Here is a 12,500-nt window from a genome sequence, read left to right as displayed (position 1 = left end):
AACACATTAAACGGCTGGAATACAGAGGAGCCCTGCAGCCCCCCCCAAAACCCTAACCGCCCCTATCTACCCCCCGTCTGATCTGATGCAGTGAGTCAGCTCCGCCCTGATGAATTCATTACAGCCGCCACCTCAGGTCGGAGAGGCTTCTCCAGGTCAACGGGGGGGGGGGGTGACCCCCACCCCTCCTGACATCACCCCACATTACCCAAAATGCAACAGTTTCATCACAGGCCAGCAGGATGTCTCTCTAAACGCTCAAACCGTTTGAATCTTAAAGTTCTGCTCCGGTGATCTTTAAATTAACAGGACGTGTGTGTGTGTGTGTGTGTGTGTGTGTGTGTTGTGTGTGTGTGTGTGTGTGTGTGTGTGTGTGTGTGTGTGTTTGAGTGTGTGTGTGTGTGTGTGTGTGTGTGTGTGTGTGTGTGTGTGTGTGTGTGTGTGTGTGTGTGTGTGTGTGTGTGTGTGTGTGTGTGATGACATAATTGATTGTTTTTTTCCACTGCTGTTAATGGAATCAATGATTCACACTTAATGATTAATTTCTGGTGATGAAGAGGCGGAGCCTCCAGCGGAGCCACATGATTGGCTGGGATGGAGTGACGTGATTGGCTGGGAGAGGTTCGGGTCCTGTCATCAAAAACGTTCTGAATGTTTTCCTGTATGGGGGGGTTGTGGGTTCGGACCCCCCTGACTCCGTTGGGGGTGTGGTTTTAAAGGTGGGGGGGTTTCTCGCTCGCCGGCAGCGACCGGCGGAGCACTCAGGGACCTATTAGAGGGATGTGGAGCAGCAAAGGCTCATGGGAAGGAATAATCTGTGGATAATCTGTGTGTGAGAAGCGGCGAAAGAGGAAACATCCATTTCCACAGAGGAGGAGCCGGGCGTGACCCCGCCTCACCCCAATAGAACAGAACAATATACACTGTCTGTTACCATGGTGACAGACACATCAGTTCGATCTTCTTCGTTGGTTCAGCAGCGACCAGAGGCCACGCCCCCAAACACCTGATCCAATCCCAGCTCATCTGAATCTGGTAAAACCATGCTGGACTGTTTCACTGTGTGAACCTGGACTGTTTCACTGTGTGAACCTGGACTGTTTCACTGTGTGAACCTGGACTGTTTCACTGCGTGAACCTGGACTGTTTCACTGCTTGAACCTGGACTGTTTCACTGTGTGAACCTGGACTGTTTCACTGTGTGAACCTGGACTGTTTCACCGTGTGAACCTGGACTGTTTCACTGCGTGAACCTGGACTGTTTCACTGCGTGAACCTGGACTGTTTCACTGTGTGAACCTGGACTGTTTCACTGCGTGAACCTGGACTGTTTCACCGCGTGAACCTGGACTGTTTCACCACGTGAACCTGGACTGTTTCACTGTGTGAACCTGGACTGTTTCACTGTGTGAACCTGGACTGTTTCATTGCGTGAACCTGGACTGTTTCACTGTGTGAACCTGGACTGTTTCACTGCGTGAACCTGGACTGTTTCACTGCGTGAACCTGGACTGTTTCACTGTGTGAACCTGGACTGTTTCACTGCGTGAACCTGGACTGTTTCACCGCGTGAACCTGGACTGTTTCACCACGTGAACCTGGACTGTTTCACTGTGTGAACCTGGACTGTTTCACTGCGTGAACCTGGACTGTTTCACTGTGTGAACCTCGACTGTTTCACTGTGTGAACCTGGACTGTTTCACTACGTGGACCTGGACTGTTTCACTGTGTGAACCTGGACTGTTTCACTACGTGGACCTGGACTGTTTCACCGTGTGAACCTGGACTGTTTCACTGCGTGAACCTGGACTGTTTCACCGCGTGAACCTGGACTGTTTCACTGTGTGAACCTGGACTGTTTCACTACGTGGACCTGGACTGTTTCACTGCGTGAACCTGGACTGTTTCACTGCGTGAACCTGGACTGTTTCACTACGTGGACCTGGACTCACCGATGAAGCCCAGCTGGGAGAACTCCAGGATCATCCACTCCTCCAGCGGCTGCTGCAGAGCGAAGTTCTTCATGGTGGTGAAGTAGTTCGGGCGAGCGACGATGTCGTCCTCCAGCTGGAAGAGAGAGAGAGTCCTGACGAGGTCAGAGGTCACGGGTCCAAGCAGGAAGTCCTTGTTCCCGCCAGAATGTTTGGATCGACCCCCGCTGTTGCAGGAGTAACAAACCCCCCACCCCTCAAGGACCATTCCAGGACCGTTCCAGGACCGGTTCCAGGATGACATCATTACCCACAATGCAACAGTTTCTTTTGCTTCTCACAGCAGCAGGATTGGGCGTTCATTTAAAGATTTATAACAACAATAAAAATGTAGCACTAGCATGCTAGCATCCTAATAATGCTGTTCAACTTCCTGTGGATGTTTCACAATAAAAGCCTCTCAGGAAACACGTCTCTTACCTGGACGTAGTAGGTTCCTTTGGACTGGGCGTACATCATCAGGAAGCAGTAGTCCAGGTTCTGCTTCGTCCTCCACCTGAGGAAGAGGAGGAGGAAGAGGAAGAGGAAGAGGAAGGAGAGATCAGTCATCACACCAAACAGAAATGCTTCTCCATTTCCTGTTGACCAAACAAACAGACAAACAAACAAACAAACAAACAAACAAACACACACACACACACACCTGACGCGCTCCTTGGGGTCCCCAAATGACTCTCGGAGGCGGGAGAAGTCGGGGTAGAAGTGGACGGACGGGGAGACGACCTCCAGCAGCCCCGACTGGATCTCTGCTGGGAAACTGACACACACACACACACACACACACACACACACACACACACACACACACACACACACACACACACACACACACACACACATACACACACACACACACCCATCAGGACACACACACACACACACACACACACACACACATACACACACACACACACACACACACACACACACACACACACATACACACACACACACACCCATCAGGACACACACACACACACACACACACCCATCAGGACACACACACACACACACAGGACAAGAAGTAGCTCCTGCTCAGACACATGTTGCCATAGAAACAGCATCCCATCATGCATTGGACTCACAGGCGCTTCAGGTTGTCTGCTACACCGGTGGCGTACTGCTGGTCGGCCTGGAGACAGGAAACACACGCTTAGTGGGCGGGGCCAGAGGCGGGGCTTACTCCAGGAAGTAGGTGAAGGGTCAAAGTTCACACAACAACGCAATTAGCAAACGATCCTCGTCCAATCGACGTGAGGCGGGGTGGGGTTTGTAGTCCTGTCCTGTCAAACAGCCTGTTTCCATGGCGACGGCAGGATTTACAGCTGTTTCCCTCCGTCTGATTCGTTGTTGTAATGATGTCACTTCCTCCTTTTGCACCCCCTCACGCACACACACACACTGTACACACACACACACACACACACACACACACACACTGTACACACACTGTACACACACACACACACACACACTGTACACACACACTGTACAAACACACACACACACACACACACTGTACACACACACACACACACACACACACACTGTACACACACACACACACACACACACACACACAGTACACACACACACACACACACACACACACACACACACACACACACACACACACACACACACACACACACACACACACACACACACACACTTCTTCCCTGGAACATCAAAACAACTTGAGCAATCGATGACATCACGGTCCGGCCCCTCTGTTATCCAATCGGGGCCCAGCTGGGCTGGATCATGTGACTGTCGGGGTCATTGGGAGGTCACACATGTGTGAGCTGTACCCCCCCCCCACAGAGCGTCTGCCGTTTGTTTTTGGTTTTGTCGACCGTGACGCCCCAGCTGGGCGGAGCTTAAGACACGGCTCCGTTAATGAGGAGCAGATGGAGGTTCTGGTTCCGCTCCCAGGGAATCATGGGAGCAGGGGGGGGGGTGACAGGAAGAGGATGAAGACTCCTGGTGGGAGGAGTCTAAAACATCAACGAACACCAACGAAGAGGAGGAAGAGGAGAGAGGATTAAAATACCACACACACACATACACACACACACACACACTCACACACACACACACACACACTCACACACGCGCACACACACACACACACACACACACACACACACACACACACACACACACACACGTCATCATTCCCTGCAGCTGTTTGGGGTTAGCATTAGCGCAGCAGCTAATCACTGACATTATCACTGTGTGTGTGTCGCCGTTCATTAGTTCCACCACTGACCTTTAGGAAGCGCACACACACACACACGCACACACACACTGTACACACACACACACACACACACACACACTGTACACACACACACACACACACACACTGTACACACACACACACACACCTCGGCGATGAGGACGACGATGACACAGTCCTCCCTCTCGGCGGCGCTGAGCTCTGCCATCAGGGAGCTGAGGGTGTCGGTCAGGTAGGAGTGAACCTCCCTCTTCACGCTGGGGACCCCCATCACTATGGAGACTGGAGACACGCAGAGGCATGATTGGTTCAGAGAGCTGGGGGCGTGGCTTCTTCACAACACCAGGAGGGAAGTCGTTGGAAATGTTTGCAGGAAGTAAACCTCGGTGGACCTGTGTCTCAGTGGACCTGTGTCTCAGTGTAGACCTGTGTCTCAGTGATGACCTGTGTCTCAGTGATGACCTGTGTCTCAGTGGACCTGTGTCTCAGTGTAGACCTGTGTCTCTGTGGACCTGTGTCTCAGTGTAGACCTGTGTCTCAGTGTAGACCTGTGTCTCAGTGAAGACCTGTGTCTCAGTGAAGACCTGTGTCTCAGTGTAGACCTGTGTCTCAGTGATGATCTGTGTCTCAGTGATGACCTGTGTCTCAGTGTAGACCTGTGTCTCAGTGATGACCTGTGTCTCAGTGTAGACCTGTGTCTCAGTGATGATCTGTGTCTCAGTGATGACCTGTGTCTCAGTGTAGACCTGTGTCTCAGTGATGACCTGTGTCTCAGTGTAGACCTGTGTCTCAGTGAGGACCTGTGTCTCGGTGGACCCACCTCCGGTGCGCCCTTGTCCCACGTGGACGGCGGGCAGCAGGCTGTCCTCTCGGTTCAGCAGGTGAGGAAGATGATGGAAGATGGAGGGAAGCTGCAGAACGCTCTTACTGCTGCTCACGTTCCAGAGCTTCAGCCTGGTCTCCTCTGGAGAGGGGGCACAGTTAGACCGTCAGACCACATCAGACCAGGAAGGACCAGATCAGACCAGTTTAGACCACATCAGACCAGGACAGACCAGCCCGGCCCCTGAGGGACGGTCCTGGCCCGACCCCAGGGGCCTCACCTGACAGGCTGCTCCAGGTGCGGTTGATATCCCTCAGCGCCTGCTTCTCGGCGATGGCCCTCTTGATCTCCTCCAGGACCAGGTTGAGCTCCTTGGAGCGCCGCAGGTTCTCCTGCTCGGCCGAGTGGAGGCGCTCCCTCAGGGCCAGGAACTCCCTCTGGTACACGTCCACCACATCCCCTAGGGGCGACAGGGGGACAGGGGTCAGTGGGGGGGAGGGGGACTGTCATCATCCCTCAGAGCATCATGGGATTAGAGGCACTGGGACTGAAGCTGGTGTCCACAGAAAAAAAGATCTAATCTGAGTGGAATAAAAGCCTTCATCATCATCATCATCATCATCATCTGGGTTAATGGGGACTAATCCCTGCTGGACTGACACACAGCTGTCTCCGCCCACTCTGACCAGATGACTGGGGTCTCTGATCCAATCCAGAACCAGGACCATGTCTGACAACACTAGAACCCATGAAGGGTCACGGGTTCACCTCCTGCTGACAGACACACGTCCTCCATGACTTCCTGTTGGTCTCTATGGTGGACTAGACAAGACCAGAAGAGACCAGATGGGACCAGATGGGTCACCAGTAGACACCAGATGAACTACACTAGACCAGTAGAGACCAGATGAACTACACTAGACCAGTAGAGACCAGATGAACTACACTAGACCAGTAGAGACCGGACAAACTAGACTAGACCAGTAGAGACCGGACAAACTAGACTAGACCAGTAGAGACCGGACAAACTAGACTAGACCAGTAGAGACCGGACAAACTAGACTAGACTAGTAGAGACCAGATGAACTAGACCAGACCAGTAGAGACCAGATGAACTAGACTAGATGAACTAGACTACACCAGTAGAGACCGGATGAACTAGACTAGACCAGTAGAGACAAGATAAACTAGACCAGACTAGTAGAGACCAGATGAACTAGACCAGACCAGTAGAGACCAGATGAACTAGACTAGATGAACTAGACTACACCAGTAGAGACCGGATGAACTAGACTAGACCAGTACAAACAAGATAAACTAGACTAGACCAGTAGAGACCAGACGAACTAGACCAGACCGGCAGAGACCAGATGAACTAGACTAGATGAACTAGACTACACCACTAGAGACCAGATGAACTAGACTAGACCAGTAGAGACCGGACGAACTAGACTAGACCAGTAGAGACCGGAAAAACTAGACTGGACCAGTAGAGACCAGACAAACTAGACTAGACTAGTAGAGACCAGATGAACTAGACTAGATGAACTAGACTACACCAGTAGAGACCAGATGAACTAGACTAGACCAGTAGAGACCGGACGAACTAGACTAAACCAGTAGAGACCGGACAAACTAGACTGGACCAGTAGAGACCAGACAAACTAGACTAGACTAGTAGAGACCAGATGAACTAGACTAGACCAGTAAAGACCAGATGAACTAGACCAGACCAGTAGAGACCAGATGAACTAGACTAGACCACTAGAGACCCGATGAAACCAGTTTATAACCAGAGACCGTGAGGACCTGACGGTGGCGCTAGAGAGTCAGGCGAGGATTACCCTTTGTAATACTGTTTTTAACCCAGTTTCAGAATAAAAGTCATGTGTTTGTTCCAATCCTTAGTCAAAGACAGCCTCATAACACATATACACACACACACACACACACACACACACACACACACACACACACACACACACACACACGTGTTACTGTAATAACATAATATCTACTCTAACAGCACAGAGACTACCAAGGTAATCAGATTACCCAGCACACACACACACACACACACACACACACACACACACACACACACACACACACACACACACACACACACACACACACATACACACACACACACACACACAATGACTCATACTTAATGGTCTTCCGAGGTCCAGCAGACAGGAAGTTCTGGGGGGTTTAATGAGTCCTGCAGCTCCTCAGCGATCAATAACTCGTCTGTTTATAATTATTAGTCTGATACTGACAGGGGCAAATGGGGGGAGGGGCTTCAACAAACAAACAAACAAATAAACAAACAAATAAACAAATATTGATAATCAACACAACACTCTTCCTCCTCCCAGAGGTTTATTCTTACCTTTCTTTGTGTAACAATACAGTAATTTAAAGAATGAAATTAATCAAATTTAATTTAAATAATTAAATCTCATTTAAAGAATTTAACGTGAATGTGTGTCATGCTTTTATTTTTACAGCAGATTTTCAAAATTAAGCTGCTGCGTCAAACGAGCAGCAGTCTGCTTCTACAGGAAGTCAACAAGTGCTGTTGCCATGGAAACGACGGTAGGGATCTAGATTCCTGACAGAATGATGGAACAACTGAACAGCAGGGGGCGCTCACGTGTCGGCCGGAGCGACAGGAAACATGACAGGAAGGGTTTCCTGCTGAGTCATGGTAATGTCACAGGAAACAGAAGCTGCTGAGTCAGCGAACAGATTCTACTGATTACCAGAAACCAGCTGACCCCCGAGCAGAACCAGGACCAGGACCAGATCCAGAACCAAGACGAGGACCAGAACGAGGGCCAAAACCAGGACCAGGACCAGATCAAAGAACCAAGACCAGGACCAGGACCAGATCCAGAACCAAGACGAGGACCAGAACGAGGGCCAAAACCAGGACCAGGACCAGATCAAAGAACCAAGACCAGGACCAGGACCAGAACCAGAACCAGGACCAGGACCAGAACCAGAACGAGGGCCAGAACCAGGAACAGGACCAGAACCAGGACCAGACCTCGTCAGGAAGAGGGCGGGAGCATTAGCATGTTAGCCAGGAGCGGCTAACGGACTAGCGTGATGTTTTTCTTGACAGATGGAAAAAGGCAGGGGGTACACCCTGAGCAGACGCCATGTGCTGGATGTCATCACAGCCGCCAGAGGAACGACCTGGGGGGAGCCGTGGGGGCGGAGCCATGGGCGCTACAAGGAGCTAAATGCTAACACCAGCATTGTAAACTATCTGTAAGGGTCACGCTAACATGCTGCTAGCATATAGCATCTGAATGATCTACCAATCAATGGGGATTCACTATAGCACACACACACACACACACACACACACACACACACACACACACACACACACACACACACACACTCTCCATTCAAACCCAAACAGGATCATCTGACACTATGACTTCATCATAACGTACAGTATGTGTGTGTGTGTGTGTGTGTGTATGTGTGTGTGTGTGTGTGTGTGTGAGAGAGAGAGAGATCAGTGTCACACACACACCTCAGGGATGTCCTCTCAGTATCTGTATCACCCAATCAGAACAGGGTGGTTGAGACACCAATCCTCTGATCAGTCGTTGTCATGGCGACGCAGACCTCAATGTCCTGGTCCTCATTCCCATAATAGAACCCCCCAAAAAATAGAACCCTACTATAGTAGAGCCCTCTGATCACAGGACCTCCTCTCACCTGACCCCTCAGGTGTTGCTGCCTTCTGATTGGCTGCTGATCTCTGACTGACCACGACGTCCAGCAGCATCCAATCAGACGACTGATCTGAGAAAGGACGGATGGAGCCGTGTGTGTGTGTGTGTTTTAGTATTCAAAGGGCATTACAATGGCCACGGCACACACACACTATCTAAAAGTGTGTGTGTGTGTGTGTGTGTGTGTGTGTGTGTGTGTGTGTGTGTGTGTGTGTGTGTGTGTCTTCAGGTGCAGCGATGGAGGGGAATAAGGACACGCTCCACAGTCTAGAGGACATCTGATCTCATCTCTCACACACACACACACACACACACACACACACACACACACACACACACACACACACACACACACACACACACACACACACACACACACACACACACGTTGGTGATCCTGTGTCAGAGACACGTTTCAGGTCTTCAGTCAAAGGTCAGTTTTCCTACAGCCGTGTGTCCCTGAACGCCTCACCGGTCCTCCTCCTCCACCCCCCCCTCAGTGAGTTTCCACTGCAGGTAACTCTACCTGGACGAGTGGCTACGCCCCTCCTTCAACATAAATATGTTTACACTCCGTTTCGACCAATCACGTGTCGGCATCAGTTAGTAGCCTCATGGGACTTCCTGGACGACGCCTCCAGTGATTGGACGGAACGACCTGACGACATCATCAGACCCAGAACACATCAGAGTCCACCTCCATGAGCAACGGGGCTACTGAGGGCTTGGCGGGTCACATGACGTGTTTGTGTTTGTTTGTTGATCAGATGACTCCTGATCACTTTTCTTTACGTTCCTGCAGGGCATCCAACCGCTTTGGTCCGCAGTAAACGTCCCAGAATGCCTTGCAACACGAGTCCTATTGTCCTTATTGACCGGAGGCTGCGGCTTCATCCGCTGCCGATGACGACGGGAGGTAAACAACAACAAGCAGGTCTGAGATGATTGGATGTTCTGGGTGTGAAACGAGATTTAAGATCAGAAATGCTGCGGTGGGATATTTCCCATCATGCTTTGTGTCTTTGGAGCACTGACACTACATAAAAAGGATTTATGTCCCCACACAATGCATCCCATGATGCACTGCAGGACAGCACCACCACGCTCTTCAACTCGCAAATAAATCTGACTCGCCAAAATAAAAGCACAGAGCAGGACCACAGCTGCTCCGCCCCTAAGCTCCGCCCTCACGACTACAGATGAAGCAGTAGCCAATCAAAACGAAACGTCGGAGCCTCTGCACTCGACTGAACAAACACCTTTGACCATTTATGGACTGGACTCAGGGGGACAGGTGTCACTAAGCCCCACCCATATTGAGAAGGGAAGTGAGGAAATAGAAAGAGCCCCGCCCACCGTTAAACCGGTGCCTCCAGGAAAACCCTGCTGCCGTCTGGGTGACTTCCTGTCTGCACAGCATCCTTAAGCTCCTCCCCTCTCGTCAGCTGCTCCTATTCTGCTGCCCCGTGGCCCCACCCCCCCAGGCACCATCAGCTTCTCCCAGAATCCTCAGGGAGCGATCCTGAGGTCGCAGACTGGGCCTGGCTATTTCCTGTTTACCGAGTGTCGCCACGACCCAGCCCCCCCTCCCCGCACATCGTTTCCCAGAATCCTCGGCTCACGGCAGAGAAGAGAACCACCGACCGGATCAGAATCACGCCGATCACATGACCTCATCCTGTTTCTTTATAAACAATAAACAACAACACAAAGCAGCTGGTGGTGCAGCACTTCCTGTTTACGTGTGTGTGTGTGTGTGTGTGTGTGTGTGTGTGTGTGTGGGACTGACAGCGCTGTGAGCTGGTGGGGTCAAAGGTCACCTCTAGCGGTTTGTCAGGGCTCTAAACTGTTTGACCCGTTGCTGCTCCCGGCCACAGGCGATCGATGGGCTGCTGTTGCCATGGTAACCCCCCCCACCTGAGGTTCACTATTTAACCAGTGCCCCCCCCATCACCAGACAGACAGGTTCCAGGAACCGGTGCAGGATAATGACTGCATGATTATTAGTAACCGGGCTCCGTCTAGTTCCTGGAACGGTCCAGCCCCTCATTAACTGCTGAACAGACACAATCCAGCAGGAAGTTGAAAATGAGTTAGCAGGTTGCCATGGTAACACAATCTATGACAACGAAAGGCTGTAATTCTTCAAGAAATGTTGAGAATATAAAACAAAAATGCTAAAACTGAATTAATTTTAAAAAAGTTAAATAAGGAAAATACAAGAAAAATTAAAAACATGGAAAATGTAAGATTTAAGTTTGAAATAAACTAGATCTAACAGATATTAAACCTAATAGTAATAAATAAATACAATAATAATAATAATAATAATAATAATAATAATAATAATAATATAATAATACTGAGGTTTGGTGGCCTCAGTATTGCGTCTCTGCTTTTAGCAGATGACGTGGTGCTGTTGGCTTCATCAAGCCGTGATCTCCAACTCTCACTGGAGCGGTTCGCAGCCGAGTGTGAAGCGGTTGGGATGAGAATCAGCACCTCCAAATCCTAGACCATGGTCCTCAGTCGGAAAAGGGTGGAGTGCCCTCTCCAGGTTGGGGATGAGATCCTGCCTCAAGTGGAGGAGTTCAAGTATCTCGGGGTCTCGTTCACGAGTGAGGGTACAATGGAACGGGAGATCGACAGGCGGATCGGTGCAGCGTCTGCAGTGATGCGGACTCTGTATCGGTCCGTCGTGGTGAAGAAGGAGCTGAGCCGAAAGGCAAAGCTCTCGATTTACCGGTCGATCTACGTTCCTGCCCTCACCTATGGTCACGAGCTGTGGGTCGTGACCCAAAGAACGAGATCCCGGATACAAGCGGCCGAAATGAGTTTCCTCCGCAGGGTGTCCGGGCTCCCCCTTAGAGATAGGGTGAGAAGTTCGGTCATCCAGGAGGGAGTCAGAGTCGAGCCGCTGCTCCTCCGCATCGAGAGGAGCCAGATGAGGTGGCTCGGGCATCTGGTCAGGATGCCTCCTGGACGCCTCCCTGGTGAGGTGTTCCGGGCACGTCCTACCGGGAGGAGGCCCCGGGGACGACCCAGGACACGCTGGAGAGACTATGTCTCCCGGCTGGCCTGGGAACGCCTTGGGATTCTCCCGGAGGAGCTGGACGAAGTGGCTAGGGGGAGGGAAGTCTGGGCTTCCTGCTTAAGCTGCTGCCCCCGCGACCCGACCCCGGATAAGAGGAGGGAGATGGATGGATGGATAATATCAACAACAATTATTATAATAACAATAACAACAATAATTATTATTATTATAATAACAATAACAACAATGATATTTATTATTATTATAATAACAATAACAACAATAACAACAATAATACCAATAATAATACCAATAATAATAATAATAATAACAATAGTAATAACAATAATAATAACAATAATAATAATAATAACAATAGTAATAACAATAATAATAACAATAATAATAATAATGGGTCTGTCTTGTTTAACGTCACTAAATGACAGTCGGGGATAAAAACGTTACTTTAACGTGTCGAAGCTTTACATCTCAATTCTATACTTTATTAACGTTTGTGGTTTTGTGTTGATAAAGATCATGTGATCATGTGATCAGCTAATCACATGATCACATTTGGCTTCATGTAGTTTTAAACTTCATGGAAACTAAAACTGTTTCAGTTGAAGTTTAACAGAAAATGTAAACACA

At 50.0% G+C, this 12,500-nt stretch overlaps 1 protein-coding gene across 2 annotated transcripts in view; it reads right to left on the bottom strand.

The window, feature by feature from the left end:
* The window catches only part of mgat4b (alpha-1,3-mannosyl-glycoprotein 4-beta-N-acetylglucosaminyltransferase B), a 25,162-nt gene that overhangs the window by 6,352 nt on the left and 6,310 nt on the right, over positions 1–12,500 (bottom strand). For both annotated transcript variants that reach the window (XM_068324866.1, XM_068324867.1), the window contains exons 2-8: positions 5,338–5,517; positions 5,055–5,198; positions 4,383–4,516; positions 3,078–3,124; positions 2,636–2,749; positions 2,413–2,488; positions 1,954–2,068 (exon numbers count right to left, since the gene is read on the bottom strand). In XM_068324866.1, the coding sequence (XP_068180967.1) occupies positions 1,954–2,068; positions 2,413–2,488; positions 2,636–2,749; positions 3,078–3,124; positions 4,383–4,516; positions 5,055–5,198; positions 5,338–5,517 (810 nt within the window). The remainder of the gene's footprint in view (positions 1–1,953; positions 2,069–2,412; positions 2,489–2,635; positions 2,750–3,077; positions 3,125–4,382; positions 4,517–5,054; positions 5,199–5,337; positions 5,518–12,500) is intronic.

This window comes from Antennarius striatus, chromosome 10 (assembly GCF_040054535.1).
Source record: "Antennarius striatus isolate MH-2024 chromosome 10, ASM4005453v1, whole genome shotgun sequence".
In the NCBI taxonomy this organism is placed as follows: domain Eukaryota; kingdom Metazoa; phylum Chordata; class Actinopteri; order Lophiiformes; family Antennariidae; genus Antennarius; species Antennarius striatus.
This window is presented reverse-complemented; position numbering and strand designations above follow the sequence as displayed.